The 26,765-nt window shown below is 46.0% G+C and overlaps 2 protein-coding genes across 3 annotated transcripts in view; one reads left to right on the top strand and one right to left on the bottom strand.

Annotated features, from left to right (window-relative positions):
- Fer1l5 (fer-1 like family member 5) overlaps positions 1 to 1,508 on the top strand; it is a 52,555-nt gene extending 51,047 nt beyond the window's left edge. The window contains exons 49-53 of the mRNA XM_075979134.1: positions 116 to 215; positions 290 to 480; positions 665 to 774; positions 1,024 to 1,171; positions 1,284 to 1,508. Of these exons, the coding sequence (XP_075835249.1) occupies positions 116 to 215; positions 290 to 480; positions 665 to 774; positions 1,024 to 1,171; positions 1,284 to 1,508 (774 nt within the window). The remainder of the gene's footprint in view (positions 1 to 115; positions 216 to 289; positions 481 to 664; positions 775 to 1,023; positions 1,172 to 1,283) is intronic.
- Positions 200 to 25,949, bottom strand: Lman2l (lectin, mannose binding 2 like). Of its 2 annotated transcripts, XM_075980454.1 has the most exons (9): positions 25,748 to 25,949; positions 24,372 to 24,490; positions 20,823 to 20,940; positions 19,979 to 20,061; positions 9,602 to 9,634; positions 8,428 to 8,589; positions 8,229 to 8,343; positions 4,492 to 4,611; positions 200 to 4,185 (listed from the first exon to the last, which is right to left on the bottom strand). In XM_075980454.1, exons 1-9 carry the CDS (start codon positions 25,929 to 25,931, stop codon positions 4,043 to 4,045), a joined length of 1,077 nt encoding a protein of 358 aa, XP_075836569.1. In that variant the 5' UTR covers positions 25,932 to 25,949; the 3' UTR covers positions 200 to 4,042. The 2 variants fall into 2 exon arrangements, with proteins under 2 accessions (XP_075836569.1, XP_075836570.1); XM_075980455.1 differs by lacking the exon at positions 9,602 to 9,634.
- Between the last annotated feature and the right edge of the window lie 816 nt (positions 25,950 to 26,765).

The raw sequence follows: 26,765 nt of genomic DNA, 5'->3' as shown, positions 1-26,765 counted from the left end.
TGACAGGACATTAGGGACATGTCCTTAGGCAAGGCAGAGCCCCTCTTCCTTGATAGTCTGTCGTTACTGACTGTCCATGAGGCAGGCCATAACACAGCCTTCTGCTGTCCTCCAGGACTACATATGGAGCCTGGATCCCACATCGCAGAAGTTTCCAGCCCGGCTCATCATCCAGATATGGGACAATGACCTATTCTCCCCTGATGACTTCTTAGGTGAGGTCCTGGTGTAGGGTGTGACACAGGATAAGCAAGTCTTCTTGCTGATGACGGCCTTTGTCTGGGCTCAGGGGTCTTGGAGCTGGATTTAACGGACATGCCCCTTCCGGCTGAGAGGAGCAAGCAATGTTCCCTCAAGATGTTGGAAACTGACTCCAAAAGGCCCTTCATGCAACAGAAGCGTTTCTCTCTCTTTAAGAAGACCAACGTCACTGGATGGTGGCCTTGTCAGGTCCACGACGGTGAAAAGTGGCGTTTGTCGGTAGGAGCTGGGGAAGGTGTTTAGTGACTAGGAGCGTGATGCCATCTAACCTAGCTCTCGCAGACTTCCAGGACCTTAGTCAAAGCTCCTCTGCCCTGCAGCGGTGGGGAAGTGGTTCTGAAATGACCTTGCCCCTACTGTCTGAGCAGAGCAGCCCCTGCCCCTTTGTCTTTGGCATTTCTAGGGTAAAGTGAAGATGACCCTGGAGATTCTGCCAGAGAGGGAGGCATTAATCAGGCCAGCCGGGCGAGGCCAATCAGAACCCAACCAGTTCCCTACACTCCATCCTCCCATGTAAGGGCCCTGTGAGGCACAGGCACCAAGCCCATCATTCCTCCCCCTTTGTGGTGGTGACTGGTTGGCCTCCATGTGGAAAGGGAGAGTTACTTCCTCCTACATGGCTAAGCTATAGTCAGGAAATAAGACATGGGGTTGGGTATAAGGGGCTCCCCAACCTGTTACAGAAAAGACCAAAGGCTGTGGGTCACTTGATCTGAAGGTTCCTCTTGCCCTCCATTCTCTGGCATCCACTGTCATGGGCAGACGAAATGACTCCTCTCTCTTGTGGTACCGGTCACCTATTAAAAACTTCTGCTATGTTTTCTGCAAACGCTACCGCTACAAAATCATATGCCTTTCGGTGATACTGGCTGTAGGGATTATACTGTTCAACTTCGTCTATTCGGCTCCGGTGAGTGCTAACCACTGGGGACAGGACAAAGGCACTGGCCACTCTTGTGTCCGCTCTGAGAGTACACTTAGGTTTCTACTTTAGGATACTCTGGTATCTCTTCTCTCTCTAGAACTATTTGGCCATGGCCTGGATCAAACCTGAACTTCGGCTGAACCCCCCCATTAAAATCGTCAACCTCATCGGCTCAGTAAACACCAGCAGGATCAACTCTTCCATCTTTAGCATGGAGGGCTCGAAACTACATCCTTTAAAAGACCACGGGCCAACATTCCTCCAAGGATCCAGGAGACAAATGAGAGATGTCATCCCAGAGATGCCAGCTCCACAAGGCTAGGTGACCTGACTTCTCTCTCACCTGCAGAGCAAGCACCCTGTCCTTTCGGCTTCCTAGCAGATCCTTGTTTGAGTCTTCTAGGACACGTCCAAGGGACCATGCGTATTCTGACTCAAATGTTTAGAGACCACTTCTCACAAGAGCAGAGCTGTTAATTTTCTACCAAAATAAATATGTTTATCTAACAAAGTTACCTTGGAACTTGGAGGTTGGGATTAAAGACAATGTGAAAGGCTGAAAATGCCAGCTCTTTATTTGAGACTTGGGGAACGATGCCACATTTAGTCACCCCATCTAGTCCTGGGACAGAGAAAATAAGGGAAGGGTTAACTGTTGAGTCCTATGCTGAGGTCATGGCATATACCCAAGTACGAGTGCACTAGAGCCACACCAGGGACCAAGCACTACCTCATCCAGCACACACTCTGCCCAGAGAAATAGCCTTACTCGCCACAGAAATCATTGTTTCTGCAACAAAAGCAAGAGCTGGGGCAGGATGCATGATGCTGAGCAGGTGGTTTCTCTCCCTCCTTCCCTCCGTTTGTTTTTGTTTACCGCAACAGGGTTTCTCTGTGTAGTCACAGCTGTCCTAGAACTTGCTGTATAGACCAGGCTGGCCTTGAACTCAGAGATCCACTTGCCTTTGCCTTCTGGGTGCTAGGATTAAAGACCTGTACCATCATTGCCCGGCACAGGCAGTTTTCTTATACATTTCTCAAATGGGAAAAGACTAGTTCCCAGGCTATATTGGGACCACAGATCAATCCTCTGGCCTTCTTTCAAGGCATGCAGGTGCTTATGAGCAGGAATCACACAAACCCAACCCATGCTATCTCTCACTCCTCCGTGATCAAATCCTTCAATCCCACTGCTACGGTAGTCTTCTCAACAGCTCACTTAGGTCCACAACCACACCCACCCCTCCGCCTTCCCTTTGGACTCAAAGTGGACAAAACTAACTTAATTTCTTGACATTCTCCTGGTACTAAGGCCAACCTCTATATCCCAGTTCATCCCCTAGCTCCCCTGAGCTATTCTGCTACTGTGGGAAATTGTTAGGAGGGGGCTCTCTGCACTTCCTCTCTCTTGCAGAAGGGCAACATAGTATCCTGCTTAAACACACAGGAAAGACAGAGGCCTAAGAAGATGAACACCCATCTGCAGCCAAAGTGACCCCTCCTCCTAGTCTAGGGATGAGCATGAGGCCTTTCCCAGTCACCCAGGAGGGACAGGGTAAGAGCTGATATATCTGAGGCTCAGAAAACAGGCTGGCGCCTCCCCACTAAGCCTACCCCAGAAGAAGGCCACTGAGCCAGGACTCATGATTGGTTCCATCAGTCACTTTAAGAATTTTCCTTGGGCTTCAAAGACCCAGAAAACTCAACTTCAGGCCCTCCAAGGAGACTAGCCTGTAACCAATTTAATCACAGGGCAGATAGGTGAGCAGCATGTGACATTTGTAGAATAAGGCAGTGTAATAGGGTGACACACACATAGGACCACACTCAAGCTGTGCTGCTCAGTGATCGGGACTTTGCCAGACAGAGAACGAAGGTCTTTTGCTCTCAGAGATTTGTTACATGAAATCAGCAACTGTTGCTCCTCATTAAGAAGCCAAATCTCCTCTTGGGGTCATGTCTAAGTCCAGGGAATAAGGAGCTGCTTTCCACTGCTGCTTTCCACTTCAAATCCTCCAAGCAGGATCCTAAGAATCATGAGAAACAAAACATGCAGCTAAGCAGGCTCCAGTGGGTCCAGAAACACCTCCGCGTGGTCAGAGGAGACGAATGCAGCTTTCTGTGGCACACCTAGGCCTAGATGATGTCACAGCTAATCTCACGGCATCTGTGACTGTGACGGTGTCTAAGCTTCACTTCATTTGTAACAACTTTTAGCCAAATGATCCAAAGGCCTGGAGAGCTCCAATTAAGAAAGCTGAAGATGCAGGGATAGACAGGAATGGAACAAGATCCACCCAGCGCAGACCAGACGCTGAAGCAAGGAGCTAATGCAGAGCAGCAGACTTCTTTCCTAGCTCAGGATGCACACACAGAGGACGAGTGGAGGGACACAGAGAGGCAGATATCTCCATCCCGATTGCCAAGAAGCTCAAGTAGAAAGAGCCATGGGCAGAAGCAAAAACTAATAAGTGGGTTTCCAGGTTATATGAGTTCTAGTTTTCTATTTGGAAATTTAAAAGAAGTAGAAGGCCTGCTGCATCCAGTCTATCCTTAGGGTAGCTATCCGATTTTTGTAATTTAAGCATCACAATATATATTTTTTCCATGTCTCTTCACTCCTAAGTTTAAGGACTGCAGGGAAGGCACATCACAGCTGCTCGGCCCTGTGGGTGGCGTCTGGGGCCAGTGAGATGTTCCCGTGGATGACCACGAGAATGCAGGGTCAGTGCATTCAAAGCCCCAGTGATGGAACACGGTCCCTGAGCAACTGGCGACTCAAGCAGACTTGCCAGGCTGTATGCTCAGACCCACACCTCATGGGTGAACATCATAGAGGGGATGATGGCAGCAGGCTCAGTAGAAGCGTTTTCGACTCTGGTCCTGCCATTTGTTGTAGAGTATGATACCAATGACAATGGCAAACACAGAAAACACCAGCGAGAAAAAGACGATAAGAAAAAGGGCCAGGCCACTCAGGGGTGCTGGTGGTACCGTCACTGAGGAAGCAAAAGAAAAAAAAAAAACAATCAGAGATATGGAGCCCATTCAACAATAGGTCAACAGCTGTCCAGTTCCTGGTTTCTGACCCCACTTCTGGGGAGCCCAAGCCCTAACTCCCCCTTTCTAGATGACTCAATTTAAAAATGAAGCAGCTGTAACAGGACAGGCGGGAAGGTAGTGCAGGCATCCAGAGGAGCACCAAAACACCAACCCGACAGCTGTAGGTGCCAGTCACCCCGGAATCCATGAACATTGTAATCTCCTCCCTGACCATGCACCATCTCCCAGGATCCCACACTCACTCTCAGGCAGCTTCAGATTGTCCACTGAGGGCAGGAATACATCTCGATGTAGCTTTTCTTCTTCTGGGGTCCTCACCCCCGTCAGCTCAAACAACTTGAGGGAAATGACATCATGATTATCTAGAGGAGAGAGTACAGAGAATTACTTCAGCTGCCTCAACATGAGGGCTTCTGGAGTTAGTACCTTGGCTCAAGTCTCTGATCCAAGCTCCTCTATCCACTGACAGCAATGCCTTGACGCAACCTGGACATCTAAAGCAGAACAAGAACTATTTCAGGGGAGCAAGGGGACTAACAGAAGGGAGGTGGAAGTGAGACATGGTGATGGGGGAGGCAAATATAACATGTCGTCTCTCATATGGGAATCTAGATTTAAATACAGAACACAAATGCAAAAGGACGATATAAGGGAGAGAGAACTAGCAGAAGGGGCAAGAAGACGGGGAACCAGGGCAGTGAATCAGGGCTAAGGAAGGACAATGCACACACGGATGAAAGTGTCATATGAGGCCCTGTGATGGCACATGCTGTGATTCTAGCACTTGAGAGGCAGAAACAGGAGAACTGACACAAAGTCAAGGCTAACTTGGTCTACACATTTGAGACTTAGGCCAGTGTGGGCTACACAGTGAGACTGTATCTCAAAAGCAACAACAGCAAAACTCAACAAAAAACAAACTTTAAAAAAAAAAAGTTAAAGCCTCATCATTTTCTCATCTAAAAGAATAAGAAATTGAATATATTCTATGTATTTTGCTGGCAAATATCTATTATATAATAAAAACCAAAAATATTGAAAATAACTAGGGCTAGAGAGATGTGTCAGTGGTTAGGAGCACTGGCTTGAGGACCAGAGTTCAGTTCCCAGCATCCACATCAAATGGCTCAGAACGATCTGCAGCTCCAGATCCAGAGGATCTAGTGTCCTCTTGTGGCTTACGTAGGCACCTGCATACACATGCACCTATAATACACATACACACAAATATAATTCAAAACCTTAAAAAGTATAAAGATAATTAAATCCTCTATCATACATTGAGACCTTTTGGTAGTACGAGGAGACACAGCAGCACCGCAGCTTTCTCTTGGTAGAGTATAAGCACACACATGCACACAGAGAGGCGGAGAGGAGAAATGCTCTCCCACCATCTGTTTAACGGGTCTTGGTCAGGGCAATGTCACGTGAGTGAATAATTACTTGAGTAATTACAACATTACTGATAAAGATGCTGCCTTACAGACTTTGCTTCTTTGTGTCTGTTTGGAATCCTGACCCTGATCTCCCTAATGCTACTAGAAAGGAGACCAAGAAACTAGAGACATGATTTCTTAAACTAGAGACTGGATTTCATAAAACAAGTTTATGTGCATAACTTCTAGTGTGTAAGGCAGAGTTTTGCAGTGCAGTACAGGCTGGCCTTGACTGATGGGCCTCCTGCTTCAGCCTCCTGGGTACTGGGATTACAGGTGTCTGACACCATTCCCAGGCCCTGCTTCTCTCATCTGCTTGTTTTTAGGAGACAGGGTCTTAGTATGTAGGCCAGGCTGCTGACTGCAAGCCTGTGACTTTCTCGTCTCAGCCTTCTAAAATGCAGGGATTGTAGGTGTGAGCCACTGTACTTGACTTCTCTTTTTAAGGTTTTTGTTGTTGTTGTTAAGTTGGTTTGGGGCTTTTTAAGAATTTGTTTGTTTGGCTGGTTGAGACAGGCTGTACTGGAACTCGCAGAGATCCATCTGCCCGTCTCCTGAGGGCAGGAACCAAATGCGTGTACCATCACATATGGCCTTCCTGGCTTTTCTCAGATGTTTAGATCTGCTGTCAACTAACCCTTGAGGACGCTCTGCCTGCTTCAGTGGGGAACTAATATTGAGCACTGATATTGAGCCTACTGAATTTCTGATCATTTCTAGGGCCACATCCTAGCCCCTTGGTCTGCTACTGCCATCAACATCCAGAGCAGAAGAAACTACCTTCATCTTCATTTGGAAAATGTTTTCACTGTCAGAACCAAGCTTAAACTCCAGGTCAGGATAAAAAGCCAGGGCAGGCCAGGTATGGTAGCACATAAGTAGTCTCAGCACTTAAGAGGCTGAGGTAGAAAGATCCCGAGTTCAAGGCTAGTCTTGGCTACATGGCAAGTTCTGGGCTAGCCTGGGCTACATAGTCCCTCTCACAAAACAAAGAAATAAAACATCAAAAGAAGTTACACAGAAAATGGATCTTCCCTTTTTTCCTTTCCTTTCGAGGCAGGGTTTCATTTTGTAGCTCAAACTGACCTTAAATTGCTATGTAGCCCAGTTCATCTTTCTTTTATTTTATTTCTTTCCTTCCTTCTTTGCTTCCTTCCTTTTTTTTTTTAATTTTATTTTTTTGAGACAGGGTCTCACTTTGGAGCCCTAGCCGCCCTGGAACTCACTATGTAGACCACGCTGGCCTTAAACTCAGAGAACCACCTGCCTTGGCCTCCTCCTTTTTCCTTTCCCTTGCCTTTCTCTGTCCTTCCTTCCTTCGAAACAAAGCCACGGTAAAGCTCTCTACAGTGTGTGGACATCAAATCCTGGGACAGCTGAGAGCTATTTGAACTTTCTCAACAAGTTCTTGAATAAGAAAAGTGAGACAGTGCTAGGTATGGTGCCTATAATCCCAACACATAGAAAGTGGAGGAAGAGCCGGGCGGTGGTGGTGCATGCTTTTAACACCAGCACTTGGGAGGCAGAGGTAGGAAGATCTCTGTGAGTTTGAGACCAGCCTGGTCTACAGAGTGAGTTTCAGAACAGGCTCCAAAGGTACACAGAGAAATCCTGTCGGGGGGGGGGGGGGGGGGGGGGCAGATTGTATCATTGGCTCAGGGTCAGAGTACAAAGCAAGATTGTCTTAAAACTAAAACAACTAAAAGCCACACAAACTAACAACGACAAAACTATATTTCTACAGGTTAGAAATTTATGATTTTTTTTTAATTGCCTGCCTGGCCCAAAACTAGGTAGAGCATTAGCGTGTCAGTCAAGGAAGGTTAGCATTTCAGAATGCGGGTGAAATGAGCTGGAATGGCCTAAGAATGGTGAGGACAAGAGCACTGGCAAGCAACAAGCCCAGCTCGGGAGCAGGCAGACGGCTGGCAAACTGGGCATATGCTCTGTTCAAAAGTTTGAATAAAAAGGGACTGGAGGTTGGTCAGGAGAGGGATGCTGGAGTCAAAGCGCAGCTCTGTGAGGGGGGGAACTGGGTCCAGTAGTAAGTGCAGGAGAGAAGACTGGCAGTAGGAAGGCCAAAGAGGCAGGGAAGCAAGGCATTCACACCAGCTGGAAGAGCTGCTAGACAAGCGCAACTAACCTAACACTGCTTAAGTTAGTTCCTGCACACAACTGTCGCAAGAGAGCCTGGGTTGGAGTTTTTACAGGACCTAGACAAAAATGTACAGCATTCTTAAGCCATATGCATGGCTTCCCAAAGCTCTTTTAATCGGCTCTCCTCAGAGAAGGCCTCATCAAGCACTGGGGACTGACCAAAGGGATCAACTAAGGCAAACAAAGAAAACAGAAAATACAGTGTAAGCCGGGCGGTGGTGGCGCACACCTTTAATCCCAGCACTCGGGAGGCAGAGGCAGGCGGATTTCTGTGAGTTCGAGACCAGTCTGGTCTACAAGAGCTAGTTCCAGGACAGGCTCCAAATCCACAGAGAAACCCTGTCTCGAAAAAACAAAACAAAAAAAAAGAAAACACAGTGTAATACCAGAGAGATCCCCGGTGATGGAGGAAGTGCCGAAGTAATAGCCCCGGGGGAGCCGGACCCCAGGCATCTCAATGCAGTCCCTCCACTCATGTTTGCCATCAATGTCCATCATTATCTAGAACAAAAGAAAGATATATCAGGGACAGGCCACCGGAGCAAGGGTAGTGCCTATCACCAACTGCTCCAGGACAGGACTCACCGTCAGGTGCCTCTTGACATAGCGAATCACGAGGAAGGTGTCATAACGGAGATTGCGGACAATGGCTGTGCAGCCCCCAAGCTCTGTGGGCCGCCCATCCCGCTCATGATCATAGCTGAGGGAGCCATTGTTCACCATGGCTGAGATGTAGGGGAATACCCGCTGGGACACAGGGAGGGAAAAGCAGACAGTGAGGAAGAGCTCTTAGCAATGCCTATACAATCGTGAGAGGAAACAAGCACCTTTTGGATCAGCAGAGGTCACCCTGCCTCATCTTAAGCGCCACCCCCAGCACCCACAAACAGATGATCACACAAGGGACACGGACCCAGGAAGCACTGAATTCCACATGATGTTAGTAATTCTCCTTGCTCCAGGCCTCGGGCAGACCTGAAGTGGCCCTGCAAGACTCTGGAGACTGGCTCTATTCCTCCCAGATATCATAATTTGGTACTTAAATGCTAGCAGTTTCCTCTTAATGGGCAGATACCTTTCTCCCCAGCTGCTGCTTAAAGAAAAGGAAATCATCTTCCAGGTCTCCACTTCAGCCCTATCCCTCTGCCCAAGCAAAGGGTTTTGCACACAGCAGGTATTCTGAAAATACCTGTTTGAGTGGGCAGGGAAACCTTTCCAGTCTGGATAGCTCCTTTCAGACTCTACCCTACCAGTGTATGATGCTAAATGAAGTGGAATCCAGAAAGCTCTGCTGGAACAGGCTCTGGTGGGCTTCTCTAGCCACAACAACTTTTCGTAGTCAAAACTTTCAGCCCAGCCACACATAACTTCCAAGACTGCCAATAGTAAGAGGGCAACATCCCCCATAAAGGAAAACTTAAACATCTCCATGTTACCAACTTGGGTTTTACTTCTTGAGGTGCCTTCTCTCCAACAGAGCTGTAGAAGTAAACTTCCTCACAACTGCTGAGCTACCATTCCAGAATGATCCCAGTGCAAGTCAATGCAGAGGGGCAGGGCGATGGGGGGGGCGGACACAAGGCATGCTGCTCCTTGGACAAGCTCCACACTGTCCCAGTGAACATGCAAGGAGGAAATGCAGTCAAGACCAGAGACTTGGAATTCCTGGGACAACAGCCACATGGACTCTAAGCAGCAAGAAATGTCAGATGGACATATGAGAATGAGGGAAGACCATGGTGAGTCAAGAATCGGGTACCTGGACTCCTGGAGAATAGCGCCTCTTCTGGGCCTGAGAGGGTCCAGCAGGTTATTACAGAAACAACACAGAACACAGGAGACCAAGTCAGAAAGAGACAGCCTTGGAAGAGCTGTGACCCTGCTGTGGTAGATGAATTCCCAGCCTAAATGCCCAGACAGAATTCTAGGGTCCACAAAGGGCACCCAGCAAGTTCCTGACTCTCATAATATGTGTCAGAGTAAACGCACAGGTGTCTGCGCTTTTGTAAGGCTGTCTGGTACCACCACCACCAGATTCCCAAGGGAGGCTACTACAAAGGTATCTCTACCCCATGGAGGGGCCTGGGGCTTCCAGCAACTTTATGAAACACACCATCTTGCACTGTGCCCAAACACAACTGGGTTGTCTCCCAGACCTCTGTATTTCTATAGCAAAGAGAGGGACAAGACTACACTCTTCTAAAGTTGAGATGTCTTCTCAGGGTCTCAGGATACAGCTCCTGCCCGAAGACAAAATTCCCACTGTATGAGACCATGAAATTAACTCTAATCCAAAGGGATCATCCACCCTCTAACTGAGCCTCACGAACATCCATTTCCAAATAACTGCTGTCACTCCAGCCTACAACCCGGGGCAGGGTGAAGCTCCGCAGAGTGCAGCAGCCAGCAGCGTAGGAAAACCACCGGGCTTGAGGGCACTTTAGCTCTGCCTCAGCAAACTTCCACAGCTCTAAACAACCAGCATTGAGAGAAACCCGTACAGGCTCAGCTCAGCCTGGTTCATAGGTGGGGGAAGGGGACCCCAAAGCATTCACTCCTCTCATCCTTAGTGAGCACTTATGGTAAGAGCCAGTACTGTTTGAAATGTTGGGTCCAGTGGGAAACAGCCGGACTGGTATCTGCTCTCACAGGGCTAACCCAGAGTGGGAGAGGCAGATAAATAAAATTTAGTAAAAAGCAAGCACATAAATAAAACTATTTCAGCCGGGAGGTGGTGGCCCATGCCTTTAATCCCAGCACTCAGGAGGCAGAGGCAGATGAATCCCTGTGAGTTCAAGGCCAGCCTGGTCTACAAGAGCTAGTTCCAGGAAAGCTAGGACTGATACACAGGGAAACCCTGTCTCGAAAAACCAAAGAAAAATAAATAAATAAAATTATTTCAGACAATGATAACTGCTATGGTGAAAAAAGGCAACACAATGGACAAGGGAACTCTGTTCTGATGGACCCAGTGGTTAGAGGGATCCAAGGATCCGACATCTGATGTGATGTGTTAAGAACAAGAGGTTGGCACGTTGAGAACTCAGAGAAGACAGATGTACCTGAAATCCAGCTAGTAAGGAAGAGGCTGGTGAAAGACAAGGCACAGGACAGCATACAGGTCTCACGGGTGGGCGGGTGGGGGGAGGGCAGAGCGCCTTGCAGAAGTTGTTAACCACTGGCAGAACATAAACAGGACCCGAGAGGCATTTGTCCATCCAAGGATGATAAAACACCATAAAGTTACTCTTGTGCAACTGTCATTTAGAGCAAGGTAATTGCCAGCGTGTTATTAAGCAATTAACAGAAATGGGATTCTGAGAAAGCTTGTAACTTCAGAGAACAATTAAGGAAAGGAAGGGATTAAAAAAATGCCCTGGGGTGCTCTGATGACTCCAAGATTTGCTTCATTTATCACCTCTAATCACAAGTTTAATTTAGAATTTTAGAATGCCTAGGACAGCACTTCTTAGTCACAGGTGCCCAACTCTTCCCAAAGCTGGTGTATGTCATCTGATCATCCAGGAAGAGCCAGGTGGTGTGCTGTGCCCAAGTCAACTGGAGGACCTTTCATCATTACACATACAAGGGTACCCCTGTAGAGGAATTTCACCATCGTCTAGAGTGGGACACAGGGATTCATTCTTGTTTTTGTGTTTTGGGACAGAGTTTCACGTAGCCCTGGCTGGCATCAAACTCTCTGAGTAGGGATGACTCTTTCTCATCTCTCTACTTATACTTCCCAAATGCTGGGAATAAAGAATGTGCGTGCAGTCAATGCAGCTCTGGGGGTCAAATCTAGGGCTTCCTGAATGTCATAGAAGCACTCTAATTGAGCTACATCCTTGACCTCAGGAAGCCCACACACGCAGACAAAATTAAATTCTGCACTAGATGACACTGGGCCCCAGGGCCCCAAAGCTACAATCCGTCTGCTTTAGCAACTCATACTATTCCTTTAACTCTTAACCTCATATAGCAGTCAGTCCCTGAATGCAAGCTCGTTTTCCACTCCTAGTTAGGCGTTTTAAGTGTTTCTTGCATAGCTACCAATTCACAGGGCAGCAGATTGACAGCCCTACAGTCGGAACTAAACTGAATAACCTACCTAGGTGAGTTTCACTCCTAATTTCAGAGTCACCAAAAATGAGAAATTCCCACCTGTTGTCCAAATGAATACTGTCTATAGCACAGAAAATGTCTCCATACTTTGCACTATAGAGCTGCTCATGGTTTTTAAAATGACCCTCTATTACGAGCTAATTTTTGTTTTGTTGTGTTCTACTCTTTTGGAGAGAGGGTTTCTCTGTGTAGCCCTGGCTGTCCTGAATTGCTCTGTAGTCTAGGCTGGTCTCAAACTCAGAGATATGCATGACTCTGCTTCCTGAGTGCTGGGATTAGAGGTGTGTACCACCCGATTCTTCTAGCTAAATTTTATAGCATTCACTCATTAAAAAGATACCCCTGATTCTTCCTTGGACCCCTCCCACTCTCGGAAGTTTTCTCACTTTTCTCTCTTTGATGATCACTGGTGTTTTGCCTCATGTATGTTTGTGTGGGGGTGTCAGAAGCCCTGGAACTGGAGTTACAGACAGGGGTGAGCACCATGTGGGTGCTGGGAATTGAACCTGGCCCTCAGGAGGAGTAGCCAGTGAGTGCTCTTAACGACTAAGCCATCTCTCCAGCCCCTCACTTTTCTTAATAAATCAACTTCTTTCATTTTTCTTTAAAAAAAAAACAGCAACAACAACAAAAGATGCTCATGGAAGTAGCTGGGGATGTAGCTTAGGTGGCAGAATGCAGAATGCGCAAGGCCTTGGGTTGGACATCCAGAGCCACATGAAACTGGGCATGGTGACACATGTCTGTAAGCCCACAGTCATCCTTGGTTACACAGCAAAGTCCAGGAGACCGTTTCTCCCTACCATCTCCCCAAAAGGATACTCATGAACTTTCAGATTTGTGAATTCTACACTAAAATCCTACAGGTCCAAAGCACATAGGCTGATCACCTAACAGAAAAGAATAACGAGGGCCTCTGGAAGCAGAGAGCTAGGTCTAGCTGTCTTACACTGCTCACGGCTGCATACATTTGGGAGCTATGTGACCTCCACATCACTATTCTTATTGGAAGCAGGGAAAATTATGTGTACAGCTCATAGGACTAGCTATGGGAAGAAGAGGTGATGGGTGGACCACCTGGCAGAGTGCCTGGCATTCAGGAGGAAGTCAATAAAAATCCAGTCACTTAATAACTAAATTAATGAATTTTTAGATATTATTCAAAGCCAGACTTTCATGATTGAGGAGAGAAATTTCCTTGACTGACATAGACCACCAAAATGTGCAGAAATATTTGGAAATTGATAGGCTCGGTTTCTTTTCCTTTTTTTTTTTAATTAAAAGTCATCTAATACCATTTTACAAAAGCACTTTTTTTCTTTTTTCAAGACAGGGTGTTTTTGTGTAACAGCCTTGGCTGGAACTCACTGTCGACCAGACTGGCCTCAAACTCACAGAGATCCACCTGCCTCTGCCTCTCGAGTGCTGGGATTAAAGGTGTGTGCACCAACACCACCTAGCACACAAAAGCACATTTTAACACCAAAAAAAAAAACCAAAAAAACAAAAACAAGACACAAAGAACTATATAACTTCCTAAAACACACTTGAATACTTAGCACACAGGAATTTACTTTTCTATTCAGAATTTTGGACAGGGAAACGGTATGAGCTCACCGACTAGCACAAGGGGGCACTTGAAGGGCACTGCTTGCCAGCCTAAGCCTGGCACAAACTGTTAGTATGTTCCTGACGCTCTACAGCTAGGATGTGAAGACGAGGGTGGGGAAAGGAAAGACAAGACAAGGCAGCCACAGCAGCTACTGCCAAACGTTCCCAGTGAATCCACTTAGTGGAATGAGGAACAGCAGCATTTTCTGAGGACTGCATTCAGGGCACTGTGTTCAGTGATGGATCTGCAGGCTTTCACCTCTCAATCCTATGAGCCAGTTCCGGTATCCTCATTTTTAAAATTACATTTATTTAGTTTGCAAGGAAAGGGAACACCTATGTGCTGTGGTGTGGACTTTGAGGTTAGAGGACAACGTGAGGGAGCTGGTTCTATCCTTGCTTGGCAACAAGCACCTTTAACAGTGGAGCTATCTCTGTGATCCTCAGTATCCTCGTTTCCCAGGTAAAAAGTCTTATCCAGGAGACACTAGTATTCAGTAACGCCCTTAATCTGGAGCTGGATTGCTTAGTTTCTGACCTTAAGGGCGTTATTGCAACACAAGTCTATCCCTCAAGATTTTTAAAAGAAGTTTCAGCCAAGTATAGTGGATACCTATAATCCCAATACTCAGGAGGGAGAGGCAAGAGAATTAATGCAATTCAAGGTCAGGCGGAGATACAAAGTAAGACCCTGTGAGTTAAAAAAAAAAAGCTTCAAATGTTCAATTTTTTTTTAAAAAATTCTTTTTCAAAAAGAAAAGTCATGTATGTAAACAGCATTCTTATGTACCCTAAAGCACACTGGCATACTGCAGAGTGGTTCCAGATTAAAGACTAAGCGAGAGGGGCAGCAAAATGGCTCAACGGGAAAGGTACTTGCTGCCATACCTGACAACCAGAGTTTGATCCTCGGGACCCACAGGGTGGATGGAGAGATCCAACTCTAGTGAGCTGATCTCTGACCTTCATGATGCATCCCACACACAGAGTAAATAAGTGGGGTTTTCTCTGTTTGTTTATGTTTAAAAAGGACATAAAGGGGCATGGTGAGCTGGGCGGTGGTGGCAAAGGCCTTTAATTCCAGCACTTGGGAGGCAGAGGCAGGTGGATCTCTGTGAGTTTGAGGCCAGCCTGGTCTACAAGAGCTAGTTCCAGGTCAGGATCCATAGCTACAGAGAAACCCTGTCTTGAAAAACCAAAAAAAAAAAAAAAAAAAAAAAAATTTAAAAATTAAAAAAATTTAAAAAAAGGGGGAAGGCATTTGACAAATCTGAGTTAAGCCTGAAGATTTGTAACAATGTGTTCATCATCCTTTTTCTTTTTCTTTTTGCTTGTTTGTATTGTTTTGATTTTCAAGACAGGGTTTCTCTGTAGCTTTTGGAGCCTATCCTGGAACTTGCTCTGTAGACCAGGCTGGCCTCGAACTCACTGAGATCCACCTGTCTCTGCCTCCCAAAGTGCTGGGATTAAAGGCGTGCGCCACCACCACCTGGCCGGCCTCAAACTCACTGAGATCCACCTGTCTCTGCCTCCCAAAGTGCTGGGATTAAAGGCGTGCGCCACCACTGTCCTACTACAATATACTTTTCTGATACTACACAGGCTGGTATCAAACTTCCAGTCCCAGGTACTCTTCCTCTTCCCGCTTCAGCCCTCCGAGTAGCTGGGATTGTAGTCATCTACCACTTTGCCCCCAGCCTGTGACCTTTGTGTGCCTCTGCATGCCCACAGTTGCTCACACTTACGCATTTTATTTTCTTCAACTAGCTGAGAGTAATTGTTGCCTCCTTAACCCGTAATACTTGTGTTTTTCCTAAACAAAACAAAACAAAACCCCAAACAAACAATACTGTTGCTCATCCCTAGCAAGTATACTGATTAGAGTCAGGGAGTTAAAAACAATGAACACGGCCAGGCCGTGGTGGGACAGCCAGGACTGTTACACAGAGAAACCCTGACTTGCAAAACCAAAAAAAAAAAAAAAAAAAAAAAGAAACACTAAAAGAAAAAAAGAGTATATTCTAGAACTCTAATGGATTAACAATCTATAAATCTAAAACTTTTCTCAAAATAAGTATTAATCAGAATCTAGTATTTATAAATATTATAGTATTTATATTATTATATTATAGTATATATATTATCTCAGGTTTCCAGATTTTCACAATATGTTTTTGGAGAGTTGCTACATGATGTGACATTTCCATTTGTAAAAAGATGTCTGTATAGACTTTTCTCTTTTTTTTTTTTCTGCTCTGGATTTCTGTAGCAACAAAAGAAAGGGCTTGTCTACTAGATGCTGCTAGAAGCCAAGCTCCTCCCAAGGCGTGCACATAACACCTCAGCTAGGGAATGCTGCATCCAATGCCACTTCTAGCTGCACCTGTCCTTTCCAAACCGGGCGCTGCTGGCCCTACATAACTCTTTAGTAACCAACCCTTTGTGCAGGAACCCACACAGAAGGGACACGGGGTAACTAAGCAGAGTCCAGGACACTCAGAGCAGGCAACAACCAGGCAAAGTCTCACCACATGACTCCATCAGCCCCACACACCAATTAACCTCCCATTAACTCAGTGGCTCTGATTTCCACACTCTCAGCCCCTCAAAGAATGTGGAAAAAGTGATACTTCTAGGTCCCCTAAATGACACTTACATACTTGAACATCATCATGAGCTAAGAAACTAAAAAAAGAAAACTGAAGAAGCCAGAGTTTCTCTGAAAAAGATTCCCTCTGGTTTCCAGCTGGATCCCAGCACTCGGGAGCAGTGGCAGGGAATCTCTGAGTTCGAGGACAGCCTGGTCTACAGAGTGAGTTCCAGGAAAGCCAGGGCTACACAGAGAAACTCTGTCTAAAAAAAAAAAAACAACAGGAAGAAGAAGAAGAAGAAGAAGAAGAAGAAGAAGAAGAAGAAGAAGAAGAAGAAGAAGAAGAAGAAGAAGAAGAAGAAGAAGAGGAGGAGGAGGAAAAGAAAAAGACTCCCTGGGCCAAAAGTAAAAAGATCAAGTGGGATTCATTTCGTTTATCAAGATAAGGACTAAAGGAACACACAGTATGCATGCATGTGTGCTGCTTGTATGTCTGTGCTGTTAGTGTGTGGGGGTGGGAGTGTTAGGGACTGCCAGGATCTTCCACACTCTGGGCACAAGTTCTATCACTATTTCCCCAGCTTAGAATGTGCCCTTAAGACACTGGTATTGGTTTTCCTCCAGTAAGGAGGAGGAGAAAACATAAATAACTATATATGTATATCAGTTATATAGTTCGTGAGGAGTGCCTCAAACATGACTTCCAAACCAGCTTAGTCAGGGCAGCCTGCAGAGCTGTTCATTTCACTCCCCAGCCAGCTGCTTCTACCTCCTGTGGGTGAGGCTCAAACATGTCACAGACAAGAATGAGGGCCAAGTCTGCCAACAGCTGCACTTCTGTGCTGTTCTTCCAGGAAGTCTCTTGCCACTAGACACTGATTTCAACTGAATGAAGACATCTGTGCTCCAAGGGTGCTACCAAGTTCCCCGCAGTGCTAACATCTGGGTTCACCACATGGGAAACATGTTCATCACTGTAGTCTAAAAGGTGTCAAAAGGCCACAGACTCATCTTTCAACCATTTCTAAATAAGCAGCAACACTGAGACATAATCCATATATGACTTATCCACCCAAAGTAGGTTTTGGTATGTGCTAAGTTAAGGGGATGACTATCATAATTTCTGAACATTTTTATCACCCATAACTCTGTGCCCACTGGCAGTCACTCTCCCCCCCAACCTGAGAGCCCCAGCCCTAGACAACCACTCATCTATCTGCCTCTGTGGATCTGACCACATTTCATAGGGATGGGCTAACATGACTCTTGATTGGCTTCTTTCTTGTAACCAAGCCACCCATATTGGAACCCACAGCACTACTTATTGCTGAGTATTTCAGCTGATGAACATCTGAGGTGTATCTGTTTCAGCTGCTGGAACATCTGTGTACAAACGTTTCTGTAAATGCCTTTATTTCTCTTGGCTATACATACACAAGCGATTCACAGGATAAGAGCATTCCTACCGTCAGTCATCTGAAGAAATCCCTACTTTCCAACTGTATCCTTTTACACTGCCACAAGCAGTGTATGTGGGTTCCAAATGACATCACATCCTTTCAACATGTACATTCTTCACTTGCATTCTAGCGGCTGTGAGGTTTTCATCTGTGTTTCTCAAAAAGTTAATGATGTAGAACATCTTTTCATGTTTAGTGACCATTTATCTTCTTCAGATAAACATCTATGCAGATCCTCTGCCTATTATTTTATTAGCTTGTTCTTAAGTTACAAGCTATTTATTTGATAATTCTCTATATATTCTAGAAATAGGTCTTTAGTAAGATTTGCATGTATTTTCTCCCATCCTACAGATTTCACTTTCTTGTGTGCTCTCAGTGCTGGGGCCTGAATCCAGGGCCTCACACACATGAGGCAAATACTCTCCTGAGGTCCAGCAGCAGCCCTCGTCCTGATAGTGTGCTCTGAAGCACATGTTATTACCTTAAAAAATTAATTTTAGATTTATTGTATATGTCTAAGTGTCTTCCCTGCAGGTATGTCTGTAAACCATATGCATGCCAACAGAAGTCAGAAGAGTTCATGAGATCTGTACAAATGGAGGTATGGATGGTTGTGAACCACCATGTAGATACTGGGAACTGAATCTGTGCCCTTTGCAAGAGACCTAGTGCTCTTAACTGCTGAGCCATCTCTCCAGGACCAAGTTAACACTTCTCATGAAGCCCAGTTTGTCTGTGCTTTCTTTTATCATTTCTGCTTTTGTTATCATATCTAAGAAGCCAAAATAATGGAAGTGGAGTTTTTGGAGTCAGATCTATGACACCAACAAGCTTTATAAACTTTCTTTTGCACTTCAGTTTCTTGCCCATAAAGCAGAGATAGTAATAGCTATAACAAAGAGTTGCTACAACTAAATCATACCTGTGAAACAATGCTGGCACCCTTGTGCATAAGAGTAAACCACACTGTTGACAAAACACATTTGATTTTTATCCTCTGAGACACGGAAGACAATTTTCTACATTCTCTGAACAGAATAGAAGCTCAAAGAACTGAAATCACATATATGAAATTATCTAATGTTTCTTCTTTTAATAAAGAAATCAACAAACAGGAAGACAATGGGTGGGAGAAGGGAAAGCACCAAAATTAAAAGAAAGCCTCTGAATGGGTAGACCCTACGATGGTTGCTACCTTATTTATTCATTGGTAAAGAGGGGTCACACTGTAATTGCTTTGGTCTGACCTACAGCCCAGTTGCCAACCACTTGGGCACACAGTCTCAGTGTGGCTAATGTGCCTAAGAGGGAAGAGAATGAACAGTCAAGAATGCAGTTCCCAAAATGTGCAGCATAACAAGGCTGCCGGCTGCTTTTCTATTTCCTTACACCCCCTGTCCTCTCTCAGAGTGCCTTACTAGATGCTTTCCCTCATCATGGGACATGACTCCTTGCCCTGTAGACCCCAGTGTAAATGTTATTTCCTGGAGGAAGGATTTACAGCCACACTACTGCCTCATCATGCTTCGATGAGTCTACTGTGTCCTCTCAAAGCGCCCCAGAGTCTCCACCAATCTCCACACTGCAGAGCACAGATAATATGCTGATTCTTGCCAATTCCCAGGCCCTAGCATCTAACAAGGGTGTGATGTACCTGGAACAAAAAAGAGCCCAGAGGAACAAGGAAGCACAACTCTATACCAACTACAGAAGGTTATTCACCTAACACAGGTCTCACTTTCCAGCCCCTCTAAAGTGAGCAGGGAAATTCTGACCGTCACACCTGAGTGTGGCATATATAGTGGTCACTGTACAGATCTTAAACTTTTCCTGATAAACCTCTGGGGGAAAATAAGTGATCTCCATCTCCCATTCCCAACCCTGCCTTCTGTAGAATGCCCAGTAACAACTTGTCATTTTTCTACCATCTGATGACAATGCCACAGGACCTGTGGCCGAAGAAGCTAAAGATACTGGGAAGGGTGAGCAAGTGGCCCAAGAGTCCACGGTAATGGTTAAAAGTCCCGAGCACTCATCTTTTCCCTCACTCTGGTCCTAAACTAGGAGCCAAGATACCACCTGCCACATGTGCTCAATTCCAGTGGCTACCTTACGGGAATGAGTGAATGCTGCAGGCACTATAGAAAAAGCACCCAGAGTGATGCCACTCCTGAAGGACTGCTGGGATCACAAACAGTTCTCGCAGGGAAAAAAAATACTGCCAGGGACATTAACTGTGGAAGGTCAACAGATGGGGCCTCACTGCTCCCCGTGCCCTACTGCACACTGCTCCTGAGGGAAGAACTGTGAGATGAGCGTGGCTGCCCTAAGCTCTGAAACTCGCCATTACCTCTTGCTGCTTCTCCTCATTGGGATAGGTGTCTACAAACACTCCCAGCCCCACAAATTTGTCCATGTTTCCAAACACAGGCCCTAGAGAGAGAGAACAGATGATGAACAATGATGTAAAGCCAAGAGTTGACAAAGGAATAACATCTTATATGACAGAGGAAACAGTGATATTCAAATGACTCTTAAGTATTTCCTAAGATGAGCACACACACATACAAGCACCAGCAAAGTGCATGACCCACAACCGGGCCCACTGAGCAGCTGTGGTTGTTTGCTGCTGACAGCAGAAAAGAGGGAAGGCCACTGTAACCTTGTTTGGTACTGTAGTAGCTCCTGATCCAAACTGGTTGCTAAGACACCCCTACCTACAGAATTTTGCTTCACAAACACTTGGTAAAGATTATGCCCCCAAGAGAGAACTGAATTCCCAAGTTCTAGTTCTTGTTGCAAGAGATCAGCTCAAATCAGGTTCAGCCTGTCATCCACCTGGAGCACTGACTCCAACAACAGCAAGGAAAAGAGAATTCATCTCTTAACTCAAGTGTTGAGATTGTTGAGTGTTTATGTCCAGAAGAAACCAGCTCATCGGCCTCCAGTGTTCATGAGAGCCAGTGCATTTGGCCAGGGAAACACAGAAGAAACCAACAAGCAAGAAATCATCACAGGATAAGCCAAGTTCAAACTGCTTAGGACTCAAAATCCCATGTCAGATACTCAGTAAGTTAATGTTCATTTACAGACATCAAGGGAGAGAGAAACTAGAAGGACTCTTCTCAAAAAGAGGACACAAGAATAAACAAGCCTGATGCACCCATGGGGGAGCAACCCAGGGTCCCTAATACCTGGCTGCATTCGATCCTTTGTGTACCAGATTGCCAAGCCATCTCCGTGCAGATTCTTCTTCCCTTGTCCGTGGATCTTGAAGTGCACCTGCAGTTCCCAGTCTTTCAGGAAACATGGCTAACATGAGGAAGACAGAAGTGTAAGGGAGGAGCATGAAAGCTGAAGCCCATAAAGCTCTCAGCAGCCATCTACAGACATGGAAAGCAGGTTCGGTAACAAGCTAGAGTTAAAATGAAGTCTAAGACTCTGGAAGTACTCCTGTCATAAAACCAAACAGACTGAGCCATTCTACTGGTTAAGGCGCTGTGTAGAAAAGGTAAACAAACCACCTGATTGTCCTCACATCTTCCAGCAGAAACAGGACAGTCCAGGCAAGCTGGCAAAGGCACCTCAGTCTGCCACAATACTACATCTACCTAGAAGCACCTCTCAGCTGACTGGGGAGAGGGCTGACTTAATACTTGTTTGCCACTGAAGATTATTCCTCTGACAAAAACACTCTAAAAAGCTGGGCTTCAAAAAAAGGTCAAAGCCTTGTTCATTTAAGAAAAAAAAAAAGGAGTAAGAAAAGCTAAGTCTACACAGAGGTTTCCCGAGGTAATTAGCAGATGCGATGAAGAACTCTAATTAGCTAACTCTGGCATTTGGCCAATTTGAGGGGCAAGCCTGAGTTCCCAAGAGAATAAATAGTAAGCTACAATCCCCCAAACCTTTTTGCCCACAACTGGGAAGCATAAACGTGGCCGAGGCAAACACCATCCCCTTCTACTGGGACAGCCTCTTGGGGGTGGGGGAACACTAAGGAGATGGGTGTCACTCAGACTTCTGTCCAGTTTTAGAATTGTGTACCAAAAAACAGAGACAGTGGTGAGTGGCTGGCTAAGTGTTCAACACGGTTACAGTGTTTTCAGGAGACACCAGGGTGAGCACAGACTTTGGTTCGGAGAGGCATCGAGTTAAAGTCTGCTATGAAGAAAGAAGGGAAGGGGTCAGCTGGGTTTGGCCAGGTTCAGCCAAAGGCTTTCCAAAAGCCTGTTCTGGGTCTTGAGCAACACATTGCTTGATCATTTTCAGTGTTTTGTTTGTTTGTTTTTAATTTCTGGGACATCATCCAAAAGAATTAGCATTAGGAATACAGAGTCAAAATGAAAAGAGGTTGGACACTTTTTCACAGCAGGGCGCCCTGATATCTCCAATAGTCTGCCCTAGTCTGTCTTTTCATTTTGGGTTATCTCTGCTTCATTTACCTTTTAGGGCAAGAAAGATTTCAGTGGCAAAAAGCTGTCCTGCTGCCAGAGGCAGCACAATAGTCCTGGGAAGAAGGCAGGGCCAGAGAAGCAAGTCAGGACGTAATTGCTGCTAATTCTTGGCCTTGGGTATCACAATGCTATATAGTTTTGCTCAGGGTGATGTTTAACCATGGCTCTGAAACTTTGCTGCATGTTTGAAAACCCCAATGACCTAGCCAATCGTGTTCACGCCTTTAATTCCAGCACTGGGGCGGTGGGGGGTGGGGGTGGGGAGGAGAGGCAGGAGGATCTCTAAATTCAAGGTCAGCCTGGTCCACAGAGCTAATTCCAGGATAGTTAGGGCTATACAGAGAAACCTTGGTGGGGAGAGGGAGGGGGCAAGCAAACCAATGACCAAATTGTACCCTATTCCAATTAAATCTGAGGTGGCATCCATGCATTAAGTCCAGTGGACAGTCAAATCTGAGAACCACTGGGCTGGAGAAATGGCTCAGCGGTTAAGAGCATTGGCTGTTCATCCAAAGGACCCAGGTTTAATTCCTAGCACCCACATGGCAGCTCACTACTGTCTATAACTCAAATTCCAGGGGGATTTGACACCCTCACACCAATGCACATAACATTAAATAAATTTTAAATAAAATTGAGAACCACTTGCACAAACTATGTATCCTACTCAAATAGCTCAAAAATAATTCCTGATTCATTCTGCTGAGAATATAGGTATCAGAAAATCTTATAGATTAAGGTATTAATCCTTGTCCATAAATTAGTAACTCATGAGAGCCCATCAATGCAACTGAGGGCAGGTCTGATAATAACATATATTTCTGTTACCGTTGTAACAAACTCTGCACAGTCTTTTCATGCCCACAGCCTGAACTCAGACAGGCAAGTTAAACAGTATTATGAAGTCAGTTAAACAGTGAAGACATAGAAAACTGAGAGGCTAAGCTACCTGCCCAGGGCTCATGGTGGCTGGGTAACCAAACTGGATTTAGAATCCAAGTCAGTCAACTGATTCTTGCGTCTTCTGCCATGCCCCCTACGGAGCTCCACATTACAATCTAGGTTACAGGCTAGCCTGTGCAGACAGCTCGCAGAACAAGTGCTCTTGGCCCTCTGGTCCTTTAGAACTCTCGGTTAAGAGAAAGTCCTCTTTTATGAGACCCACTCACACCATCCACAGCTGACGAGAAAAACCATGAGTGTAGTAAGATTTCTTCCCCCCTCATTTATTAGGAGCCCAGGAGAAAATATCAACGGATGCCAAAGTCATCCCGGAAAGTAACGTGGGCGTGAATGTTTAGGAAGGACCTGGAAAACAAAAGGATCATCTGACACTTGCGCAGCGTGACCGTGCAGCCACACCAGGTGCTCATCTCGGCATCATACCTCAAGGAAGACAAGGTAGCTAGAAAAGGCCCAGAGGACAAGCAAAATGACTAGAAGAGCTCACAGTGGTTCTCACACTAAACAGAAACGCAAACTCTGGACTGAAAGGAGGGAAGGCTACAGGATTAAGTTTGGGATATATGCATTTTTAATGCTTATTAGCATTTATTTCTCTAGTCATAGTGTCCCACTATGTTGCCCAGGCTGAGACTGAATTTCTGGGCTTAACTGACTTCCCTGCCTTAGCCCCCCAAGTAACTAGAACTCCAGGTGCAGCCCCATATCCAGAGTCGAGCAGCTGACTCAGAAGGATCACAGATTTGAAGCCAGCTTGGACTATTACCAAGCTCAAGGACAGCCTGGGTTACACTTCAAGAAGCAAACAACAAAAACAGTAACAGCAATGAAACAATAGGTTTCTTTGTTTTATAAAGTAACTAAATAAGATTTAAGATATTAAACCCCAAAACATGGCATGTTAGACCAATGAGAAAATGAATGATTTGCTCTAACAATAGGGCAACAGAGAAATATCTGATTTCTTTATTATAAAGTTCATCATTATCTCTGAACTAAAGACTTTTGCTTGTTTTTTTTAAATGATTTATTTATTTTTATTTTACGTGCATTGGTGTTTTGCCTGCGTGTGTATCTTTGTGCGTGTTGGATGCCCTGGAATTGGGTGTTACAGACACTTGTACTCTGAGAGCGCTGGGATTTGAACCTGGGTCCTCTGGAAGAGCAGACAGTGCTCTTAACCGCGGAGCCATCTCTCCAGCCCTCTAAAGAATTTATTATCTTTAGAAGATGGAATTCTGGAAAAAGATGGTAAATGAACTAAACTCCAAGTCATTTCTGAGTTTCTTTAGGACAGTCAGGGTCCTAACACAGGAAGCCTCTTACCACCCGATTCCACAAGGCACCCTGTTTACTTTGCATATCTGGAGTGAGGCGGATATACTGGGTCATCACCATGGCATTGCCCATCAGGTTCCACAGCGAAGAACTGCTTGTTCCCACACCTATGGGAGGGAATACATCAGCTCATATTCTTCATCATCAGTCACAAAGCCACCACATTCCTACCAAAGTTGCCGCCGTTCTCCTTTTCCTTTAGTATTAACAAATAAACATTTTATTTTTGAAATAGGATCTTAATATGTTGTCCGGGCTGATCTCAAATTCCTAGACTCAAGCAATCCTTCTGCCTCAGCTGCCTTTATTACTGGGACCACAGGTACTTGGCATCACACCCTTCTCCTTCGGGTGAACCCAACACACCCCAGAGCTGTCATTTGTGAGTGACACAGTAACCATAGTTCAGATCTATTCTTCCCGTTTTATATGGCGGCGAACTTCAGCACCGTGGGAAAGGACAAGAGTTTTCTCACTTATACCAAAAAAGATTGACCCTCAAATGCCTGTGAGCTTCATCATATTCTTTTACAATCAATTCTCTCAAATGTGAAGCTGAATCCTCCTCCAAGTCTCTCGGACTAAGTACCTCCAGGTTGAAAACCAGTCTAAGCCATAGCATCAGCAGGGACCAACGCTAAGGAGGTACTCGATACACCTGCTACATGAGCGACCTCTGAGCAATAGCGTGTGGCTTTCTGCGGTTTGGATCTTGTTTTCCGCACCCCCTATCCGCAGTTCTGTGTGGCAAACAAACTCGTATTAAGCTCTCTGAACTCACTGCTCTTCTCTGTAGACACCTGTGTCAATTTTCTGGCATTGAAGCTGTGCTCAGAGACCTAGAAATCCCTAAAGAGAGCAAAGCTAACCACCCTCTTTCATCATCAGAGCTCGCGGCCTGGGAAGGAGCAGGTGTTCTAAACAGCAAACAGACTTATTTTCTCCTTTCTCCCTCCGACCGAGTTCTACCGGCTTCTTTCTCCTGCTTTAGTTCTAGATCAGTCACCTCTCTCTCCATCCCGACACTGGAGCATCGCTAACGGTCCTCAACCATCCATCCCTCATTTTTCTCAGTTCTCTCTCCTCCTCATACTTCTGTCCAACTCCAAACTCGTTCCTCTGAGCCTGACACTAGTGACATCTGAGAGCCCTGCCTAGACCTACTAGAAACTTCCAGCGCTCGGGAAGGGACGGGGGTGGGGGCGGACCCGGTCCTTCGGACCTGTGGCTCATCATAGAAGCGGGGATCTTCGGGGGCGCCCCCTCCCGCTGGTGGCTGCGTCTCCGGGGCCACCCTGACCTGCGTCGCCGAGCTCAGTCCCCGTGCCCTCCCCTGCGCGACCACCTCGCCCCGGGCGCCTCACCCTGGTAGGGCTTCGACAGCGAGTGCTCCCGTTTCAAGTACTCCACCGCTTGGCCCGCCCTGACGTGCCACGGCCCCTGCACAGACCCCAACAAAAGGAGAAGGAGCAATAGCCTGGCCCCGTCCCGAGCCCACGCGCGCAGTCGCCACCGCCGCCACCAGGAGGGTCTCACAGCCGCCGCCATCTTTCCCACCGCCGGCCCTTCATCAAAAAGCCCGCCCCGTTGCCTAACCCATTGGCCTGCAGAACCACCGGCCCGACCTCCCATTGGTTCTTGGGGAGTCCCCGCCCCCGCAGGTGAGTATCTCACCGATTGGCTGTCTGGTAGCAGTTGCCTTGCCAACCCAGGCAAGGGGCGTTGCCGAAGGTCCAGACCCCCTTTTTTGCCTTTGTTAACCAGGCCTGCTAGTTAACATAGTGATTCTTACTTTGTTTCTGCGTTCTGTAGTAAATTTAAAGCAATAAAACATTTTTTTCCGATCCCAAGTAAATGTTCTATCGTCACTGCTATTTGCATTTACCCGACTGCCAAGCTATCAGTTAGGAAGACAGAAACGAAGGGAGCAATAAGCAAATCCGTTGGTAAAGGACCTGGCCTAAAATGTGGGGAACCGTTCTGTAATCCCAGCACTCTGGAAACTGAGGCAAGAAGACGGGAAGTTCAAAGTCAACACAGTGAGGTAAAGAGCAACCTCAGTGATTCATTAAAATGAAACACCTGCAAGAGAAACAAAAAAACAAAAAAGAGAAAGCTGGCAAATTATAAAATGTATATAAAAGACTAAACAAGCACTATCAAGCAACATCACCAAATGATATTTATAGAAATGAAATGTTTGTCAAACTGTGAGGAGAGATTGAAAACATGCAATCCTTTCCTTCTTTCATTGCTTCTTTCAAATGTATCCAACATGGTTTCATCATCTTGTTATTAATCAGTTTGCCTTCATCTACAGGAAGGAGACTGGGCACATAAAGTTCCCTGCCATCTGGCCCTGACCCTCCCCTACAGCCAAAC

The sequence above is a fragment of the Microtus pennsylvanicus genome, chromosome 7 (genome assembly GCF_037038515.1).
Source record: "Microtus pennsylvanicus isolate mMicPen1 chromosome 7, mMicPen1.hap1, whole genome shotgun sequence".
Classification (NCBI taxonomy): Eukaryota; Metazoa; Chordata; class Mammalia; order Rodentia; family Cricetidae; genus Microtus; species Microtus pennsylvanicus.
This window is presented reverse-complemented; position numbering and strand designations above follow the sequence as displayed.

What these genes read in the sequence shown, in the direction of transcription:
- Lman2l (XM_075980454.1), bottom strand. Translation starts at nt 25,931, where the DNA reads ATGGCGGCGGCTGTGAGACCCTCCTGGTGGCGGCGGTGGCGACTGCGC. An exon ending in AAAGGATCGAATGCAGCCAG is followed by an intron (nt 20,062 to 20,822) that starts GTATTAGGGACC and finishes CTCTCTCTCTAG; the next exon opens with GGCCTGTGTTTGGAAACATG. An exon ending in CAATCTGAAGCTGCCTGAGA is followed by an intron (nt 4,186 to 4,491) that starts GTGAGTGTGGGA and finishes TTGCTTCCTCAG; the next exon opens with TGACGGTACCACCAGCACCC.